General features: G+C 49.8%; 1 protein-coding gene across 4 annotated transcripts in view; it reads left to right on the plus strand.

Annotated features, from left to right (window-relative positions):
• The first annotated feature begins 4,647 nt into the window (after window positions 1-4,647).
• Window positions 4,648-12,389, plus strand: part of ST3GAL3 (ST3 beta-galactoside alpha-2,3-sialyltransferase 3) — a 134,797-nt gene continuing 127,055 nt past the window's right edge. For 2 of the 4 annotated variants that reach the window (XM_015870384.2, XM_015870385.2), the window contains exons 1-2: window positions 4,648-4,785; window positions 4,915-5,059. In XM_015870384.2, coding sequence (XP_015725870.1) covers window positions 4,945-5,059 — 115 coding nt within the window. In that variant the 5' untranslated portion in view covers window positions 4,648-4,785; window positions 4,915-4,944. The remainder of the gene's footprint in view (window positions 4,786-4,914; window positions 5,060-12,389) is intronic. The other 2 variants (XM_015870386.2, XM_015870387.2) reach the window with 1 other exon arrangement.

A 12,389-nucleotide genomic window follows, 5' to 3' on the forward strand; every position in this document is an offset into this window, starting at 1 on the left:
CTTCTCCAGGAACATACCACCTGTGCTGCTGGCCTGCAGTGTCCCCCCACCACTGCTGGAGTGCAGGGCAGCCTCAGGGCCCAGCTCTCTCCCGATGCAGCTGTGCAGCTCTGCCAACGAGCACTCTCTGGCTCTGTGCTGAGGCTGCACAGATGGTTCCCAGCAAGAGATGCAGGTCTGAGGCAATCCCTCAGGCTTGGGCTGTCCTTGCCTCCCATAGCAGATCCCCACCCCTTCCCCAGGCAGGCCGGAATGCCTGGCTGCTTCAGCCTGGAGCTGTCGGACAGAAGAGCCCTTGTGCAGCACTTCTGGGGAGGTGCCTGGTACCCTCCCCAGTGAACATGTCTGGCAGCAGCCTGCCCTGTGCCTCAGCGGTGCTTCAGCCTCACCCTTCTCCAAGCACAACCTGCCCTGAGCCCTACGAGGAACAGGTGAGACGGCCCAGGCCCTGCTCCCTGGGGGTGGGAATGTGGGAATGTTCCTCTGGGAGATGCTGTTCTCAGCCTCTGTAGCCATGGCCTGGGGTTGTCAGCCTGTGGGCCCCAAGAACTGCTCTGGGGTACGGGGTTCTGAGATGTGGCTGGAATGCAGCACTGTTCTGGGGTGCTTGGTGGCTGATGACTTGGAATCATAGTGTTTGTGACTATTCTTCTGGTTGTGTTGGGCTGCTGTGAGATCTGCATGGCTTGGTGGTGGGCTGCAGGAGGAGCCTCTTGCCTGTGTCAGGGCAAGAAGCTGAAGAGAAAGAGATCTGCACTGCACAAGGGCTGTGCAGCCCCCCTGCCTCATCCTGCTCCCTCCCAGGCACCTGGGAAGGATGGTCCCGGCACTTTGCCCACCTCCTCCACCCCAGGCAAGGGCAGCAACACTGCATGCAGCTGGGATGCTTTATGCCACACCTCAGCCCTTTCTGCAATGGCAGCACAGAGTGCCCATGCCCTGTGCCCAGGCGTGTGGTGCAGTGCTGGCACTGCCCCAGGCACGGAGCCTCTCTGCCAGGAGCAGCCCTTCCCATCAGCGTAACAGAGGCTGCTGTACAGCTGCTACCAGCCCACTTGCTCCCAGGATATTTTTAGGACTGTCTGTGCTGATGAGCTCTGCATCCAGACCATGGGGTGGGTGCCTGCAATACATAACTAAGAGGGCTCTGAATGCAGTAGTGATGTGTGCTGAGGTCTTGTTTCTCCCTCTGGACTCTTGACAGTTTTGCTGCTTTTATGAGGTCATATTTGTGACCCAACCCCCCCCAGATTGCACCAGCTCTTTAGCTTGAGGGGGTTTCCCAGCTTGTAGAGAAGGATGGAGGTAGCAGAGCAGGAATGGTGCTGTAAGATATGAACATGTACAGACTGGGAGAAGAACTTTCTCAGAGCAGCCCTGAAGAGAAGGACCTGAGGGTCCCAGTGGATGAGAAGCTCTTTACTTGGTGACGCTCTGGCACAGATTGCTGAGACAAGCTGTGGATGCCCCGTCCTTGGAGGTGTTCAAGACCAGGTTGGACAGGGCTCTGTGCAACCTGATCTAGTAAAGGTGTATGTTTGGTGGCCCTGCTAGGCAGGGGGGTTGGAACTACATGATCCTTGAGGTCCCTTCCAACCCAGGTCATTCTGTGATTCTGTGTGATTCTGTGTGCCGCATCCCTGGAGCTGTACAAGGCTGTTAGATGGGGCCATGGACAGCTTTATCTATCACCTGATGTAGTGGCTGACAACCCTGCCCATGGCAGCTGGATTGGATCTGGATGGTCTTTGAGATCCCTTCCAACAGAAGCCACTCTGTGATTAATCCTATGATTCAGTTTGTCAGGTGTCAGGGGAGTGGCTGGAGATAAGATGGCCTCTACTGTCCATCCTTGCCATTCCCCAGCACCTTTCTTCGCAGCCAGGGCAGTGAGCGTGCCGTGGTTGTGAGCTTTCCACCAGCATTTGGGTCAGCCATAAATGTAAGCCTTCATCTTGTCATCTCTATAATTAATCTGAAAAACTATTAAATGGCACCTGACCAAGCAACAATTGCTGAGGGTCTACATCTGTTCCCAGTCGCTGATGTCTCCCATTAAAACTTGGCACACAGACGGACCTCTAAGCATAGTTGTTAATGCATGTAGTTAATCTAAACTGAGCCTTATTAATTCTTTATAATACATATTTTTAATTGAAATCCTACATCATTGTTGACTGCTTTGGAAAAGCCCAAATGTGCTGCACGGATGCTCCAGTTCCTATGGGCCAGACCTTTCCTTCTGCCCAAGGAGTTTCTCTGGCAGGGTCTGTGTTGTACCACACAGCAGCCACTGTGCTGTTAGCTGTGTTTCTCCCTCCCCAGGGTACAAGATGTCTCTGTGCATTGCTCCAGCTCTTCAGAACACCTCAGCCTCCCTGCAGCTGACTATCTGTTAAAAAATTAACACATTTCTTTCAATGAGAGCCACGATGCTGCTGTTCTTAGAGTGCTGGAAGGGCAGAAATGCAAAGTGCTGTCCTCAGACTAAGCATGGAATCCAGCAAAGGGCAGAGGCCACACTTAAGAATAATGCACAATGATCGTGTGAGGTGAAACAAGTTTGGCTGGAGTGTCAAAGACAAAACATGAGCGAGTTACAGCCCACAATTTGTTCCCCCAGTCTGTGCATCAGCAGAGGTAATCCCTCTCTGGATATTAGTGGCAATAGATTTTTTTGCTGTGGTATTTAATGAATAACGATATATTAAGTGGTATCTAGTCTGATGTGATGATATAATTTGGGGGGAAGGACTATGTGGACACAGGGTGACATCTTGCCCAATAGCAGTGCCTCAGAGAAGCTGGCAGGGTTGATGCAAGGTGGCTGCAGGGTGAAGGGTGTCCACAGCTTCCTGCTGGTGTGGCCACATCTGTGTCCTCTCTCTGAGTCCCTCCTCACTCGTGAGGGTGATGCAATGGGATACATGGGTGGATGCAGGCTCTATGCCAGGGCTTAGAGACTCAATCACAAGTGGGTTTTTGTGGATCAAGATGTGCCACAGTTTTTGCCCTTTGCTTTGGTCAGTTTTGCTGGAAAAGCTCCAGAGCATTCCAGAAAGCAGTGTGGCAATATGATAGAATTGAATCAGGCTTAATTATTTCCCTGCTGTCCATTGCCTAGCAACGTCCAGCTTGACATCTGCCTGCGAATGCAATGTGTAAGTTAAGTGGGATCACGCTCAGACGGAAGCCCTACTACTCAAACCAGATCACTCCACTAATCATTGCTGTAATTCATCTCACGGCTCTTAGGCAGCAGCCAGGTACCTGATTTCCATAAACATGCAGCACTCTCCTCCCTGGCTTTTTCCTGGCAGGGAAGCTGTGTGACGTTGTGCTGGGCTCCATCCAGCATGCTGACACCCGATAGTATGGCGTAGGGTTTCCAAGTGACAAACCCGGGCACCATGGCAAGCTCCAGCCTTGTCACTATCTGCCTCTACGCAACCAGTCTCTGCTTATCTGGTTCCTTATCGACACTGGGTCAAGTGCTGTGCTCATTGAGCATACAAGCAGTGAACTGAGAGTGCTTGGGTGAGATCTGAACGTGTCCAGAGTAGATACAGAGTGGAGAACTTGTTACACCCATCTGGAAGGCTGATGAAGAAGGTGAGGAAAGGGGCGAGCAAAATGCTGCTACTTGTGTTGCCTGAGCATGCTGGGGTGGAGGCAGCTGCCTTATCTGGGTGTGCACAGCTGGTGTCTGAGCATCCCAGGAAGCCAGGAGCTGGTGTGTGTGGCAAGGGACTGAGCTGCAGCACGGGGTGCTCGGATGCAGACCTGGCTCCTCTCCACCCCAGGGGACGGTTGATGCTGAAGATATCTGTGTGTTGACATGAATGTGTTCAGCTTCTGCATCATGCAGTTAGCAGCTGAAGATCCCAGCAGGACTCCTAGTGGAGGATGGAGGTGGATCTGTGAGCCCAGATGCAAGGATACAGCACATGCAATTAGCTGGCATGTCTTCATTTGGGCTGGACATAAAGGATACAGCACATGCAATTAGCTGGCATGGCTTCATTTGGGCTGGACATAAAGCTGAGGTCTCGGCTGTGCCCTATATGAGCACCTCAGCTCCCCATGGGCTGTGTGTTTGCTCTGCTCCTCACCTGCTGGAATGGAGGGAGGCAGGGCTCAGCCTACTTCCACAACGAGTGCATGGCACCTGGGGTTGCAATGGCACCACACTGACAGCAGCCCTATCCATACGACTCTTGACATTTTCCACGTTACCAGTGAATCACGCAGGGCGGAAACGTGAAATCGCAGTTCTCTGCCGCCTCGAAAACACGAGGTTTGTCATCGTGGAGATCCTACCGGTGCCTCCAGCACAGGCCGAGGGCAGCAGCGGAGCCTGGCGGTGCGGTACATGGTGCTGCGGGGCAGGGCACGGCGCTGCTTTAAGGCGAAGGCAGGAAGATGCAGCGCGGCGCAGTGCGCGCTGATAGGCGGAGTGCGGCGCCCAGATTCGCTCCACCTCCACTGCCGCATCGCCCCTCCGACGGCGACCCCCCGCCGCCCGCCCACCGTCTGCCGGGCTCCTCCCTCGATTGGATGCGGTCGCAGCCCCCCGCTCCTCCCCATTGGCCGGCGGCGGCCGCTATGCGGGCGGGTTGGCGGTGCGGGGTCCCGCCCCGACGCTCCATTGGTGGCCGCGGTGCCCCGACGCTCCGCGGTGGCGGCGGCCGGTCCCGCTGCGCCGCGCCCGGCATGGCGGCTCCCGCTGCACCCAGCACGGGGGCCGCGGCCGGCGGCACAACGGGCAGGGCACGAGGCGGCAGGGTGAGCAGGGGGCAGCGGGACTGCGGGGTGGGTGGGTGGGTGGGGTGGGGGGATAAGGCCTCGCGTGGGCCCGATTGGGAGTGCCCCCCCCTTACCATGCCCTCCCCTTACCGTGCCTTCTTTCCGCAGGTCGCGTAGCAGAGCGGCTCCGGTGCGAAGATGGGACTGCTGGTGTTCATGCGCAACCTGCTGCTCGCCCTCTGCCTCTTCCTGGTGCTGGGCTTTCTCTATTACTCCGCCTGGAAGCTGCACCTCCTCCGCTGGGAGGACTCCAGTAAGTAGGGGCTGCACTGAGCCCTGTCCCGGCGGCTGAGGAGCTGTCGGTGCGTTTAAGGGTTGGAGATGGTGATCGCCTTTATGGCTTTGCTCTTGTTAGCGGCTGCTAGAGCACGCTGTGTGTGTGTAGCGTTACAGCTGTCAGCTCTTCGGGCAGTCTGCTTTAGTTTCCGATTCCTAACCCCCACAATGAAAGAGTTTACACGCTGAGGCTTTTGTTCCCTCACCCCTTGCAGTTTCACCACCCGCTCTGCACAGCCAATGTCAAAGCCAAGGTTTTTTCCCCCCGGTGGATTTTGGTTTCCTTTTCTGACCCGACACGCTGTCCATCTCTCCATCTCGCTTTGTCCTTCAGAAATCCTCATCTTCCATTTATCTGCTGTGCTGTTCTCTGCCAGCTCTCTGTCATCTCAAACAACATCCTTCTGAAGTCCAAAGAAACATTTGACCTCGCCCAGTGCATTCTGAGGATTGTAACGGTGCAGCAGTGCCATGGGAGGCTCTAATAGCAATATGATGTAGATTGGGCTGAGCTTTGATTGCTCCGTTACTGCTTTTATTTTTGCTCGTGTTGATTGCTTTCTTGTTTGCACATGAGACCATCTATTGGAAATGGCAAAAGCAGGGAACAGCTCCCTCTTCTCCCCTCCCACCCCCATCTGATCTGTCCCTTGGGGTGTTTCAGGCCCCTCACTGTCCACCGTTGCTCCCTGCTTCAGGCCTTAGAAACACACAGCAATGTTGTTTGAGTAACTAACGAAGCCATCGGTCCAATTCTGTCTGTGCTGTGGTGTGTTGGTGCATGTGCTGCTGGAGGTTCCTACGGCAACGCCTGTCAAATTTGACCCTGTCTTTCTATCTGCACACCCCTTTTGTTATGTGCAGCAGGAAGTTTAGTGTGGTGACAGGCGATGGCTCAGAGATTCTGTCTGTACTGATGCAATGACTTTAATGTCAGGACCGCTGAAGTGACTTGTACTAGAGTGGGTATAAGAAGACAGTTTATAGGAGGAGACAGAAATCTTTCTGGACCTAAAAGTTGTTCTTTTCAGGTGTGTGCTGCAGGGTGGGCTTCATTGCTTTGCTGCTAGCCTATAAACCAGCACTTTGTCAGTGATATATAGAAAATCCTTCACGAGTGGGAATAAGAATAGAAAGTAGTTAAGGGAACAGCTCTGCTGACTTACAGTGCCTGCTGTCCTTTGCTCCTCTCACAGCGTCAGAAATCGTGTTGAGACTTCCCAAAAACAAACAGCCAGAGATGAAAACCAAACAGAACCCAAGGCAAAGAAACAACAGAAACATACACCGAAAAGCCCTTCAGGCCACAGCCTCAAAATGAACTTTGTTAAGCGTGGAGGAGGAGCTGTGTGCTTACATGCTGTGTGCCAGGCTGCCGTGGTGGGATCTGAATTCCTTCAGGTTCCGCCTGTTTGGATGTGTGGCTGTAGCTGTATGTCTGACTTGTTGTTCTAAGCTTTCCTGGGGCTTTGGTGGTCATTTTGCCTTGAGATACAGTGTTGTAGGTCTGTAGGCAAAGGTGGATTGCTGGAAACAAGACTTAGAGCAGTGTGTGCTGAGTGCTGTGGCAGCTTTCAGGTCCTGCTTTCAGGAGCTCCAGGATGTGATGCCACACATGTGATCTGTTAGGGGTGCATCTGCTTTCTTCCACTCTTCTGTGTGTAATTAAAACATCTTATTTATCCTTTAATTATACATTTGAGGAACACAGGCAGACCTAAAATCCCGTGTTGGGAGCCTTGATGTGTAGGGTTAATACTAACCTCCTGTAAATAAGCATTCAGGAGTTAACAAATGACTGAACTGAGGTTGCTCGTTTAGCCGTAGTGAGGCCTCCCGGAGCTGATGGAACGCGATATGATGTATAAAGTTGCAGTTACATTTCCTTTTTTCTAAGGGGACCTTGCCTAATCAGCACACAGGACAGGTGCTGCCTGATAGCTGCTGTGCTTTAATTTCCCAGTAATTCAAGCTGTGACCTTGTGTATGTCTTCATGATTGATACAACAGCAATGGCCTAAAGGGTAACACTAAGTTAGCAGTGTTAATTTTCAGGTGTTGAATAATCACAGAGTATTGATTTTTATGTCCTTAAATTCTGTTTTTTTCCCCCGTGATCGGTGTCTTCATTGGGTGTAGCAGTGACTCCCTACCTGCAGTGATCACATTTGCCTTCTCTCTGCCCCATTCTTTGTGCTGGTGAAGGTACGAAGCTGATCCTGACAGCTGACACCTCGGCATCTCTTCAGAGCCTGGATTTAATGAACTTGACCCCTGCATTTAATATCAAATGAGTATTGAATTTGTTGTAGGGTACAGGGAAAAACGATCTGTCTGCTGCTTTGCTGCTTGTCTGGTTTGTCTCTGTAATGTTTTAGAAAATGCTTGTGTGGAGCTGTTATGCATGAGGTTGATAACTGTAAGACAGGTAGTCACGTTAAGGCTTTGTTTGTGTATTTAGCTGCTGGAGTAAAGGAAAAGTTAAAGCGTGGTGGTTGTTGCTGCCTGACACCTCCGTGAAGGAAAGCTTTGTTTCTGAATGGATGGAAGGATGCCTGCTGGTGTATCTTGTACCTTCTCTGCTGAACTTCAGATCTGTCCTCTCTGAGCGCTGCCTTGCTGGGTTTTGAGAGATTGCTCTCCTTGTGGTGCGACACTACACTGTGCTGCTGTACAAAGGGGAGTAGAAAATAATTAATTCCCTAAGGCTTATCTTTCCTGTAACAGGAATAGATTGAATTGAGCTAATGTGAGCTAATTAAGGTTGAATTAAGTTCAGCTGCATCTGCCATTGAAGACGAACTTCCCGTGACTGCTGCTGCTGCTCTTTCTCCTTGCAGGAAGTATCATGCTGGGCTGTTCCTCCTCAAGCCTTTCTTTTGTTGTGTTTGTTACCTTTTCTTTTCCCTTCTGCAGCTTTGCTCTGGTGGCAGTGATAAAAGAGAAACACCTTCCTTGCTTGCTTTTCCCAAGCAGGCAAGAATGACAAAAGCCACAGCTGTCTGATTAAAGGTGTTGAGTTGCATGGAAATGTGCTAATGCGTGGCAATCATGCTGTGTTGTGGATACAAGGAAAGCAGCTTGATATTGGGGTCAGCTGTCCTGTGTGTTTCAGAAGGACCTTGCAGCAGCAGCAGCAGGTAATGAGGGCTCTGTTCATTGTGTGGGATGCCAGGGGACTTTTACCCAATAACAGGAGTGATATGAGCAGGATTTAGAGGTCTGAGATGTGCACCACAGCTGCTTCCCTAAGAACTCTCTGTCCTGTCCTTCCTACTACTTGGGTGTGTTTGGCTCTGAGGAAGAAGGAATGTGATAGCAGTGCAATGGAGAAGAATGCCATGCATGGGAAGTGCCCCAGCATCCCTGGATAGTAGGATGGGAGATGGATTCTTGCTGCCAGTGCCTCAGGAGTTGCTATATCTGCGTGGAGGAGTGCATTTGTACCCATAACTGTGAAGGACAGAGTAGGCTTGTGTTAATGTTTAATACTGGTATTTGTTACTTAACCCTCTGCGTGTAGAGCTGATTTTGCAACTTAAAAGTGAGGGTGTTCAAAGGGAGGAGTGATTCCTTTACTAATGCCCTGCTGATATGGGAATCTTGGACTCATTCCCCCAAGGCAGCATTTGTCTTTTTTCTTTGTTTTGGCCTCCTGAAATACTAGAATGTGTTTGGAGCAGGGAGAGTGACACAGATTTCCTCTGTTCTATTTGTATCTACATTAGCTTTGAATCAATTGAAAAATACACACCCTACTTTAGGCACTGCAGTCAAAACTGAAGTTGATACGGTTTGGAAGCGTAGATTGGGAGCTTTCACTTTGGATGTGGCTTTTGAAACATCCCCAGGTATTTTCTATCAGCATCTGCGTAACAAAACCAAGTCACCTCTCTGTCATCTGTTGCTCGGTGTTGTTTTCAATGCTAATTTTGGAAAGGCAACTGGGAAGAGATTTTTCTGAAGGTATTTCAGGACCCTCATCCTTTTTTTTTTCTCTCTCTTTTTTTTAATGTCTGTTTCTATGGGAACTGAAGAGACATAAACAGGCAGAACTGACTCACTTCTGCTTGCAGGTTTTTCTTCTTGCATTTCCATGGAGACCAGGCTCAGCAAATAAGGTTAAATTAATGAAAAGCAATCAAACCTGTCTATGTGATTTCCCCCTTCAAAATGAAATGGTATTTTTGTCAATTCTTGAAGTGTGTGGAAGAAATTGATCTTGTTAGGAGGGTTTGGACTGTGCATGCTCTTTCTCACATGGTTGAAGCCTCGCTGTATGTGTGATGGTATGCGGTGTGGGTACAATTGTAGCTGGAATTACAGGCAGTGCTGCCTGTTCTGTGTAAGGGAGTGTGTCCTGCATACTCTGACATCTGACCTATTCCCATCCTGTTCTTTAAAGACAAATGAAAAGGTGTTCAGCTGCTGTGTGAGCAGCCATAGAGACAAACTCATGCCCTTTGTGTCTTGGGGTGTGCAATAGCCTTGTGCTCAGACCTTCGGCTATGAGATTACTGTGCTGCTCGCCTCTACCAGAAGAGGGAAATGCAGAGTGCTCCTACAAAAATAGCATTTCAGGGCCAACTCAGCTTGGTGCTGAGAGCATAAATCTCTGATGAGAGTGGCTGGAGCTAAGCTGGCTGGATTTATGGTTAGGTGCATGAGAGAGCATGTCCTTTTCTAGCATAGAATTACAGCGCACTGGTATCCATATTGTGAGGGGTGACAGACTGATGGTGATCTGATTTCAGTTGTTCTCTATGGCCTTAGCCATATGGGTGAGTTTGCTTCTTTAACAGTAGATCTTGTTGCTGCTCCGCAGGCTGAAAAACCTGATAGTTGTTTGTGGGCATTAAATTTGTGGCATTTTTCCTTTTAAAGTTTTTAGATGGTGTTTTGCAACCGTGTGAGCTTTCTGCAACAGCTGCTTTAAGCCCTGTTTCCTTTGCTCAGCTCTTGTGTAGTCTGTGCTAGTGCTGTGCTTCACCAGAACTGGTAACGAGTGGTTGGAAAGCTCATAAATGGATCCAGCTACAGATTTAAGGAACCTCTTTGCTGTTTTTCAGATGCTTTAGGGATTTGAGTATCACAATGATGACTTTTGGGAATAAGAGTTCAAAATAGGAAGTAATATTATCGTGGCAACAGCAAATATTAAAAACAATGGTGTAAAAATAGATGTTGAGACAAGATGCCAGTAGAATACCTTAACTTTTCTAAGAAGTCTGTCCTGTTGGACTGAATTGTTCTACTTGCGACCAGCCTGAGACTGGAAATCTCTGAGTGCTGTTCTGGTGGCTGGTTCTCTTATCTGGGCAGAGCACTGGAAAATAGATTTAATACCCGGAAATTGCTATCGGTGTTCAGGTTACTCTGTCCTCCCTGGTAAGTTGCCAGAACAGGGAGCACAGCTGAATTTGAATTCCCAGAGGTCAGGAAGCGCAGCTGTGGTGGTATCTGTGTGTGACTGCAGGTGAGTGCTCTCAGTGCCCCCTGCTGAAACACCCGACAGTGTCCAACTGTGCTGTTCTGGAGACCTTGCTCTGTCTCTGCAACATTGCTGTGCAGAACTGCTGGGGCAGCTCCTGAGGCTCTGCGATCACAGGGGCAGGCATGGGGACCAGCACAACACCATGAGCCCCCCATGAGCTGAGCAGTGGCACTGCTGTGCCTGTACTCAGGGCTTGTAAGGGGCTGCGCTTGATGCCAGCCAGGAGCTGAAGTTGCACCCTTACAATTCTCTGGATGTCAAAGTCAGCAAGTGCTCATATCCTGTGAGGCACAATGTAGTGAAAGCACTTCACCTCTTAGCAAATGCTCTGCAGCTGGGTGCTTTCAGAGGTGAAAGGACTCATTCATACCAGCTGCCTGCCAGCCCCTTGGCACCGGGTTCAGCTGGAACAGTGCCTCCCTGTGAAGGCCACGTCAGCCGTGCTGTTGAGCTGCTCCTGCCTTTCCTCTGTCTCCTCTCTGCTTATCCAGTGACATGCAGATCATTGCCGTGGCTGTTGAGCCCTAAGGTATTACTGGTCTCACTGGGAGCTCCACCACAGCATTTGTTTGGTAGAATAGATCTCTGTCTGCTGTAATACGGGCATGCTGGCTTTGAGCATCCTTCATGCTCATCTGAATTCTGCTTCACGCCCTATCTGCTGACATTATTGGTGCGATAGCTTCTGGCACAAAGGGGTTCATAGTGGATTGTCTGGAGTGGGACAAGCTGTCCCTGCTGTGGTTTTCTGTCCATCATGGCCTCAGGACTGATCCTGACTCTGTAGCAGTGAGGAAAGTTTTGGAAAAGCAGTTTTTCCTCGATTGTTGCTTTCTACCCAAGGTGCTTTTGTTCCTGTTACAGGTCGTTCTTCTGACTTAAACTGCTTGTGTCATAACAGCCTCAGGCTGAGGCAATGATCTGAGCAGACCTGGACATGGCTGGCAAGAGCAGCACAGCCAGACCACATTCAATTCTTAATGCAGTGAATAACCATACCCTGGATAATCCCAGACACATACATTGGAGTGTATGAATTTAGCTATTCTTTCTCTGCTTTTAACTTCTTTCAGGTGATGCTGGGGTCACTCCTACTTTAATTCAGTCCTGTGACAGTATGTCCTTTTGATCTTAGCAATCTTCCTCTGGCTTTCCAGTATTAGGAACATGGATTGAATCTAAGGTCCATCCGAACTCGGTCAGCATCCAGTTAAGTCCTGGAGTCAGCAGAGTTAACACAGTGTGGCTATAGAATGCTTTATTAGAAGGAGTGAAAATGCAATGGCACAGAAATCAATTCATGTTGAATTTCTCAGGCAGGTAAGTAGCTGATGACTTCCTATGTACTAAGGCTAAGCATGAAGCGAATGACACATTAATGATGTGTTAGTGCAGTTTCATTTTCTTTTTTAAATCTTGGTCAGAAATGAATCAAATTCACCGCAGCAGTAATACTACACGAGTATTGTTGTTCTATCATGTTGCGTCTGGAGATATGAATCAAAAAGATGCACTGAGCCATGTTTCTTAGGATGAAGGGCAGTAGCCTAAATAGACTTGACTCAAGAAGGCGGGGGGAGGTGAAATTATTCCATGTCACACAGCAGCTCAAGGGCACAGCTATGAATAGAATAAAGGTCTCCAGGCTCCTGATCCAGCATCCATTTAGCCAAAGGAAGCTCGTTTCCCTGTAATGCACATTCTTCTTCTGCTAGATGCAGGAGAACAGTAATGTGCTGAAGCTGCTGGCTCAGGGCTGAGATTTCTGCTGATATTTGTAAAAGCACAGCAGTGTTTTCAAGTACAGTGTCAG

This window comes from Coturnix japonica, chromosome 8, assembly GCF_001577835.2.
Source record: "Coturnix japonica isolate 7356 chromosome 8, Coturnix japonica 2.1, whole genome shotgun sequence".
NCBI lineage: Eukaryota > Metazoa > Chordata > Aves > Galliformes > Phasianidae > Coturnix > Coturnix japonica.